General features: G+C 42.1%; 1 protein-coding gene across 1 annotated transcript; it reads left to right on the top strand.

The window, feature by feature from the left end:
* The first annotated feature begins 557 nt into the window (after positions 1-557).
* LOC120787557 (golgin subfamily A member 6-like protein 22) lies at positions 558-9,121 on the top strand. The gene is made up of 4 exons (XM_040123274.1): positions 558-1,443; positions 2,176-2,204; positions 7,620-7,816; positions 8,516-9,121. Exons 1-4 carry the CDS (start codon positions 650-652, stop codon positions 9,119-9,121), a joined length of 1,626 nt encoding a protein of 541 aa, XP_039979208.1. The 5' UTR covers positions 558-649.
* The last annotated feature ends 532 nt before the right edge of the window (positions 9,122-9,653 follow it).

The raw sequence follows: 9,653 nt of genomic DNA, 5'->3' as shown, positions 1-9,653 counted from the left end.
CACAAGTATCGGTACCACAGTCTTCACGGTCAGAATCTACAACAGAGACCCTCTTACACATACACACCTGCAGTCTACAGACTACTACGTATATCTACCGATAACTACAGTCTACTACAGGCAAGTGCAGTACCAACAATCGGCCACCGCTTCACACCTCTACATCATCTTTGTTTCTCGTTGCAATGGCAGAACGAAACACAGGAAAAAGGGTGAGATTTGCAGATGAAGTCCTTCAGGGCCATCCACATCGTAATGGACGAGAGGCTCAAAGATATGAAGGCAATGAGTTCCCCGTTCATCGAATAGCTGCGGGACGAAAGAACCCACAACAGTGGGTAAAATCTGCACGCTGCCCTCAGGGCCGTCCGAATCCTGACCGAGCTGAAACATTTCGCTACGATGAGCTCTCAATTCAGCTAAATGCCTTTGGTAACGCTCATCCCACCATGGCCGGACGAAACAACCCACGAAGAAGGGTAAGATTCGTGGACGCTGCCCCTCAGGGCCTTCAAATGATGACAACCTCTTGAATGAGGAAGCTTGGAAGATCAAGTACAACGCTCTGGAGGAGAAGTTCAGATCGGAGCTCGCCAAGAGAGAAGAGAGTTTTGGCAAAATACAGGAGGAATGGCAGAAAAAACTGCAGATGGAGAACAAAGTACTGCAAGAGGAGATGAAAGATCTGCGAGAAGAGAACAAAGTACTGAAAGAGGAGATGAATGAACTGCACATGAAAATGTATGTGATGGAAGAGAAGAAGAAAGAAGTGCAGATAATAATGGATTTCGTGGGAGAGGAGAGGACAGAACTGTACAAGCAGAACGATGAACTCATAGAGGAGAACAAAGAACTGCACAAGCGGGACAACAAACTCCAAGAGGAGAAGGAAGAACTGAAGAAAATGATGAATGTAATGGAGGAGGAGAAGAAACAAGTGCAGATAATAATGGATTTAGTGGGAGAAGAGAGGAAAGAACTGCACAAGCAGAACAAAGAACTCCTAGAGGAGAACAAAGAACTGCACAAGCAGAACAATGAACTCCTAGAGAAGAAGAAAGAACTGCACAAGCAGAAGAATGAACTCCAAGAGGAGAAGGACGAACTGCAGAAAGTGCATAACGCACTGGAAATGGAGAAAGAAGAACTGCAGTCAGAGTACAAAGTACTGGAGGAGTTCTGTCTGAAAACACAGAAGAGCCGACATTTCTGGTTTTGGAAGAAGACAAAAGAGGAGAAGATGGAGAAAAAGGAAAAAGAGGAGGAGAAGGAGGCACGAAAAGAGAAACAGAAAGCAGAGAAAGCAAAGAAGCAAAGCAAAGAAAAGGAGAAGATGGAGAAAAAGTGGAGTCGTTGGAGCTGGTTGCACAAGAAAAAGAAGTGTGACAGCGACAGCAAGATGGAGGAGGCTGCCGGTTTTTCAGCTCAGGCTGGACAACAGTAGCTCCCTCCTCACCCATTCATCTCTCCACTTCTCCCCCATGCCCCCTTCCTTCCCTGTCTCCCCAGCGTCTCCTTCTATCCACCCTCCCTACCTCGCCACTCCCTCTATATTTCTTCTATCTCCTCACCCCAGCCTCCCCTCGCACTCCTCTATATTTCTTCTATCTCCTCACCCCCAGCCTCCTCGCTTACCCCTCTATATTTCTTCTATCTCCTCACCCCCACCCTCCTTCGCTTACCCCTCTATATTTCCTTCATTTCTCACCCTTTTCCCTTCCGATCCCAATCACCCTCACCCCTTCCCTTACCCCCAACCCTCCTATCTCTGCCCCCCATCTCTACCCCCCCCCAATAAAACTTAATAAAAAATTTAATCAAATAATTCAATCATGTTTCTGCATATAACAGCCTCTCTGAATAAAACAAAATAACTACTACTGTATAACATGGTCTGTTATTAAGTAGATGCACTGGTACAGTATCTGTTATAAAATATGATGTTTTAAGTTTGAAGAAAAACCAGCATTTTGCTTGTATGTATCTGTATATGTGTTAAGAACGCTGAGGTCGCCTGTGGAGGGGAGGCAGTGCGTGCCTTTTTCCAGTCACAAATGATGAATTCAGGATGTGAACTGCAAAGAAAGCAGAGAGTAGTTTTTGCCAACATCCGCCTTGTTGAATTTGAAGAAAATCACCCACTGGAGGAGTGTTAGTTTTCTGTTCCCGTTACAGTCGGTACGGAGGACAGCTCTGTAATGAAGGTTAGGAATTGCCCCCCAAAGCTATCGCACAACCATCTGTCGTGTTCATTTAAGCTCTGGGTCATCTAAGGTTGTGTAGCAAGGAAACGTTGAAACCTCAATCAGTATTAAACTGTAAAAACGTGTACATTCCGGTGTCATACAAATAAAAAAGGTGTACATCAGATATGTGTCTTGTCTGTTAATTGTTTTAACTGTAGTAAAATCAGTTAAAACTGATGATGCAGGCAGCACCGCTGGAGTCAGTCTTGACTCTGACAAGCTGTTCAAACACAAGTCAACACAAAGTCTCACTTTAAACACCAATGCCAGCATTTGCGCAAAAGAAATCTATTTTATTTCATTCAAAGTTCCATCTGCTCTTCGGCGCTGCAATTATCACAGGAATCTCCAAATAACTCTGCAACTAAAAACAGTTATCTGCTTTTTAAGACGCCAGCTGACAAGCCACTGGTGGATTCATGGGAAGTCTATTCAAGCCTGGCATTCGGAGCTGGCACTGCCTCTTTTTCTGCACGGCTCAAGTGGCTTTGCTGCCACCACCAGGCAGAAGGACATGCCAAAAAATGTGCAGTCGGTAGTGGGGTCTTCGGCTGGAAATATCCAACAAATACACTGGAAAATTGCTGCAAACGTGAGAACTACTTGACCTGTGCAGACACTTGAACTAATCCAAAAAAAAAAAACTCTCAAGATTGATTAAAGTCGGTGGAAACATCCAAACTGTTTGACTTTAACTCAAGTCATCATTCAGCGTCCCTGTTTTTCTGTGGTCTGATGGTGCCGATAGAGGGGGGCCGGTTGGTGAATGGGTGCCACTGGCCCTGGATACTGGGGTGGTCTGTGTGGAAGGGTTTGCGGATGCGGATGATGTCCAGGCCGGACTGATTGGTCAGTTTGGTCAGAAGCTCTGAAATCTGCGGAGACGTTTTGCTTGTGACAGTTTCTTCCCTCACATTGCCGTTTACTGCGGGAAGGAAAAAAAGAGGAAATCACTAATCGTACTTTTGTTATTGACGGACCTGGTTACTGTGAAATGGAACTGAGTCAACGAGAGCATGGGACTCTGGGTGAGACAAATTTACTAAGTCGTGTGAAAGCTCCAGTGGCACTTCACTTCTACCTGAATCAATAGAGGTCTCAGAAAAGCCAGTGTTACACTGCCCCCTACAGTATCTAAGAGTAGTAACAAAAATAATCCCACTACTACACTTACTGTAGTTCATTTATTCTTAAACTTGTCACAAACCTCTAAAGACTGATTTCCTGTTTTTTTTAATAGATCAATTTTCTTCAGAAGTCTGCTGAAAGTGTATCAATATCAATCAAGATCAATAAGAAAGAAAAAAACAAGTGTTTAGTCTTTTTAACTAAATTGTTCATTAAATAGACCATAAATAAAACTGCAGCCGTACTAACGGAAAAGTTTAGGAAAACTGAGAGTGTTCACCTAATAAAATTCCACTTAATGAATTCAAAAGAGTCTATTGGACAGGTCACAGCAGGTCGACTGAACATGTAATAACAATGTAAGATTTGTCTACAGGCACATACAATTCAACATACAATTCAACATATATGACGGATAAAGCTTCGAATAATAAATGTTTACTTTGGTTTACATGGATCTCTGTCTATATTTCAAACCTATAAGAATTTGACAGTAGGTTCAATGAAACTCTCTGGAAATCATCAGCTGCCTATAAACTCAACGCAACCACATTAACTAAAATGACTCTCAAGGAAAGTCACAGGAAACCACTTGTAGTGATCTCGTCTGTCCGGTTCAAATTAATCACTGTAAGTGGATGATTATAATAATTCTCCTTCAAAAAATATTTTTTTTCTTATTTCATGCAGAATACATCTAACTGACATTTGTATATCACAGTGAATATGAAGTAATGAAACGGACAGCTTTGCTATATACTGCTTTAAAGATAAAATAGCATAAACTGCGCCGTGGCCCGTCGCCTGCTCCAAGCCCAGTCCGAATGGTCAGGGTGAAAGCATTACACTCCACTCACGTGACATACCTGCTACTGGGAGACAGCGGGGACGATAATTACGCACTGTAAAAGTCCCAAAACGCGAGCGGAGCAGGAACAGGAGGGCAAAATAACTCACTTGAGCCACACGTAACACACGCACCCGCGCACACACACACACAGTCTTAGCATATGAAAGCTTGCAGTAGTAGTCTAAGTTTTAAATTCTTTTTCCATACGTTGTCATGCATGAAAAGACCCAAAGTGAACACTGTGAGCGGACTACTTGATTACTATCAGCAAATTACATAAAGAGGATTTGTATAGGAATGATTCTGTCCCAGGTTTTGTGATCCCTATAAGCAGTTGATCACTGTAACTGATCCCTGTAAACGGTTTCCACTGTAGTTAGGAAATTACAGGACCTGTGAAATCAATCATTACAATGAATTCTAGAGATTTTTTATTTAGTACTATAATCAAGAAAGAGATTCAGGTTTAGTCAAAGTCAAAACAAAGTAATGAGCACTTACAGTACTCTGCAACTATTTTGGGTATCCTGCAGGACTGAGGAGACACATACACGACAGTTCCAGGGTTGTTCTTGGCATAATCCACCGCTCCCTCTTCAATAAACTCCCTGAAAAAGAAGATGACGACAATGATTTGGTGTTGTTAGTGCTGGTAACCACGAATCTTTGACGCTGCTTTTTGTCATGCTGGACTTGATGCTTATTTTCACTATTCGTCACAGTGCAATGTGCAAAGTGAGCACATGTATTCAAACCATATACCTATCTCAAGGGCAATTTTGTGGTATTTTACCTGAGCGTTACCAGTTTCTGCTGCTTTATATTTAAAATCCATTACATTTCACAAAATACTATACTTTTTACTGCACTACATTTATCTAACAGCTATAGTTACTAGTTACTTTAAGATCAAGATTTTACATGCAAAACATATGCTCAATAAATAAAATTACAGATTAAACTTCCAAACAGTTTGTAAAATAGTTATAAACAGCCCCCCAAAAAACCAGCCGCAACATTAAAATGCTACAAACATGTTTATGCATTAGTGATAGCATTCAAATGATATAATATATAATAATTAGGCCTGGAAATATCGATTTATGATTATTATCATTACCAATTAATCTGCTGATATCCTGTATGGTCAATTAATAAACTGGTCAGTGAAATGCAACAAAATTATTCAAAAAATGACAAAAGTAAAAAGATGACACAATCAAATTGTTTATAACTTATCCTCTGAGACTCTATCTATGCAGTGCAGAGTTACACTGCACTTTTAACCATTAAGTAATATGTCATGTGACAGAGCCAGGTTGATTTCAAATTAGTGAGAGTTTAGCGGTTCGCTTGTTTTACTCTGTTTGTCACATGTCAAAAGGTGACTTGTCAAAGCAGCTGAACCCGTGTGGTTGGGAGAACGTGTCCGGTGGATTCCTCAGTATCACTGAACAGCTGTATGTTTCCAGCTGCTCTGCCCCGGCTATGGAAAAACTACCAACTTCACTGACCCTGCACAAACACACACTGAACACAGAGCGTTAAAGGAGCAGCTCAGCCCAAATACCAATGAATAACTGATTCCAACCCTTTTTGACCGTATGGACATTGTTTTTTTTGACGAGAGCCCAAAACCGAAATGCTGAATTTTGTCTGTGTGGCTGTAAAACATGAAGTTTGATTTCTGATTTTCCTCTGGGCTTTAGCAGTTTTGTTCCTCATATTGTGATGTTTGGCTAGGCAGGCAAGACAGTCTTATTTCACATGTGAATGTTGATTTGGATAAATCTCCTGGATAATGTAACAATTATATAAGTGTCACTTTCATTTCTGACGAATCATGTTTTGTCCATCATTTGGGCAGAAGGGTAAAAATACCCATGAGCCTCGGCGAAAGCCAGCAGAGATGAGAATCGAGCTGTACTCAATTCAGAATTTCGCCTGTGAATTCATGAACAAAAACATGTCGCTATAGTTGCTAAATTCATCCAAAATTCACCCAGAATCCGAAACTGAATTATTTTAAATTATTTACTGGTATTTACATAAAATCAACAATGTGAACAAATGTTTTCCCAACAGTGTAATCTTTAGCTTTAACCTGCCATTAACAGTGCATGTAACAGAATTTTATTTAATTAAATTAATTTTACAGCTGATCTATATTTAAACTGCAATTTCAAACAGCCGAGTAGGAAAAACAGTTCACTTCAGCCTCCGACTTGAAATTCCGAGTCAGAGATATGGTAAGTTTCTAACTGCAACAATATCTGTCGCCAGAAAAGAACCAAAGACGTGTCAGCAAACTGTTGGCAGAATGGCTGCACTTCAGGCTATTTATCTGCTGTGTCTGCAAGATTAGCCCTAGGGCTGACCGCTTGGAAGAATGTGTCAACACTCCCAAGCTGGAATAATGTTTTTTTTTTTCTGTTCGGTGATTGAATCTTGCTTGTTGAAATGCACTCTGGGGGTTGTAGTTACAATCTCTACTGATCACTTCAGTAAGAACCAGATATTTTCTTAAACAGCTGTTTATCTCTTGTATCGATGATCCAGCCACGACAGTTCCATGTAGATCCATGCTATAAAAGTGCCTCAGTCACAAAACACTGTCTATGGGAAAATTAATTGGACTTTTCGTAACCAGTGTCACTCGGAATATCGCTCACACTTTTATCTACAGGAAAGAAACTAACAAACAAAAAAACAAACAAACAAACAAACAAAAAAAGCTGTCAGATTTCACTGGCAAAAAAGTCTGATGCGGCATTCTATTCTAGAACTTCAGACTTCAAAGGACAAAAACTTCCGTGACACGGCATTCTAGAACCCTTACAACCTTTAAGGAGACCTCCAAACTCAACAGAGTAACACATCTCCTACACACAAGTATCGTGTACCACAGTCTTCTACGGTCGGAATCTACAACAGAGACCTCTACACACACACCTGCAGTCTACAGACTACTACGCACATCTACGGATAACTACAGTCTACTACAGGCAAGTGCAGTACCAACAATCGCCACCGCTTCACACCTCTGCATCATCTTTGTTTCTCGCTATGATGGCAGAACGAAACACAGGAAAAAAGGTGAGCTTTGCAGATGAAGTCCATCAGGGCCAACCACATCATAATGCACGTGAGGCTCAAACATATGAAGACAATGAGTTCCCTTCAACTAAATAGCTGCCAGGACAAAAGAAGCGAAAACAGTGGGTAATACCAGACGTGCCGCCTCAGGCCGTCTGAATCCTGACCGAGGTCAAACATATCACAGCTGGCCCTTCAGGGCCATCCAAATCAGAATGGACAAGGGGCTCAAACAGATGAAGACAATGAGTTCCCTGTTCAAAAAACAGTGGCCAACACCTGTACGTGCTGCCCCTCAGGGCCGCAGAAGGTGAACAAGGCGAAGGAGAAGGTCGACCAGAGCAAAAATAAAAGCCTGCACTTGAAAAAGGAGAAGAATCTCTCTGACAGGCTCGCAAGCCAGACCGCAAGCTGGGGCAAAAAGCAGACCAAGGAGGAGAAGAAAGACCTGCTGAAAATGAAGAATGTATCGGAGGAAGTGCAGATGGCGAACAAAGTACTGCAAGAGGAGATTAAAGATCTGCAGGAACGAACGACGACTGAAGGAGGAGATGAATGAACTGTGGGATGAGTACAACGATTGGAGGATAGGATCGATGAACGGCAGGAAGAGAACGACAGACTGCAGGAGGAGATGATTCAACTGCAGAAAAGGATGACTGTACTTGAAGGGGAGAAGAACGGACTGCAGAAGAACAATAAATACCTGGTAGATGAAAAGAAAGAACTGCATAGAATGATGAGTGTAACAGAAGAGGAGAAGATAGAACTGCAGAAAAGGATGAATGTAATGGAGGGGGAGAAGACAGAACTGCAGAGGGAGAACGAAGAACTCCAAACGGAGAAGAAAGAACTGCACAAGCAGAAGAATGAACTCCAGGAGGAGAAGACAGAACTGCAGAAGCAGAAGAATGAACTCCAAGAGGAGAAGACAGAACTGCAGAAGCAGAAGAATGAACTCCAAGAGGAGAAGAAAGAACTGCAGAAGCAGGAGAATGAACTCCAAGAGGAGAAGATAGAACTGCAGAAGCAGAAGAATGAACTCCAAGAGGAGAAGACAGAACTGCAGAAGCAGAAGAATGAACTCCAAGAGGAGAAGACAGAACTGCAGAAGCAGAAGAATGAACTCCAAGAGGAGAAGAAAGAACTGCAGAAGCAGAAGAATGAACTCCAAGAGGAGAAGAAAGAACTGCAGAAGCAGAAGAATGAACTCCAAGAGGAGAAAGACGAACTGCAGAAGCAGAAGAATGAACTCCAAGAGGAGGACGACGAACTGCAGAAAAGGATGAATGTAATGGAAGAGGAGAAGACAGAACTGCACAAGCAGAAGAATGAACTCCAAGAGGAGAAGGACGAACTGCAGAAAAGGATGAATGTAATTGAAGAGGAGAAGACAGAACTGCAGAGGGAGAACAAAGAAATCCAAGCGGAGAAGGAGGAACTGCACAAGCAGAACAAAGACCTCCAAGAGGAGAAGGAAGAACTGCAGAAAATGAGTAACGCACTGGAAGTGGAGAACAAAGAACTGAAGGAGTTCTGTCTGAAAAGACAGAAGAGCCGACATTTCTGGTTTTGGAAGAAGACAAAAGAGGAGAAGATTGAGAAAAAGGAAAAAGAGGAGGAGAAGGAGGCACGAAAAGAGAAACAAAAAGCAGAGAAGGCAAAGAAGCAAAGAAAAGAAAAGGAGAAGATGGAGAAAAAGTGGAGTTGTTGGAGCTGGTTGCACAAGAAAAAGAAGTGTGACAGCGACAGCAAGATGGAGGAGGCTGCCGGTTTTTCAGCTCAGGCTGGACAACAGTAGCTACCTCCCCACCCATTCATCTCTCCACTTCTCCCCCACACCCCCTTCCTTCCCTGTCTCCCCCAGCGTCTCCTTCTCTCCACCCTCCCTACCTCGCTTACTCCTCTATATTTCCTCTATCCCTGTCTCCCCCAGCCTCCCTCGCTTACCCCTCTATATTTCCTTTATTTCCCTCACCCCTATCCCTCACCCCCTTCCCCTTACCCCCAACCCTCCTATCTCTGCCCCCCATCTCTACCCCCCCCCAATAAAACTTAATAAAAAATTTAATCAAATAATTCAATCATGTTTCTGCATATAACAGCCTCTCTGAATAAAACAAAATAACTACTACTGTATAACATGGTCTGTTATTAAGTAGATGTACTGGTACAGTATCTGTTATAAAATATGATGTTTTAAGTTTGAATTTAAACAAAACTAAGCCATATTTTGACAGGATGAATGTCACATAATAAAAGTTGTCCTTCCAAATGGCATTTTAGCCTGTGGTAAATTACAGGAGCTGCTTCTGTAATATAAAATGATATTC

Source organism: Xiphias gladius, unplaced genomic scaffold, assembly GCF_016859285.1.
Source record: "Xiphias gladius isolate SHS-SW01 ecotype Sanya breed wild unplaced genomic scaffold, ASM1685928v1 HiC_scaffold_209, whole genome shotgun sequence".
Taxonomy (NCBI): Eukaryota; Metazoa; Chordata; class Actinopteri; order Istiophoriformes; family Xiphiidae; genus Xiphias; species Xiphias gladius.
Note: the sequence above shows the minus strand (reverse complement) of the source record. Positions and strands in the feature narration are given on the sequence as shown.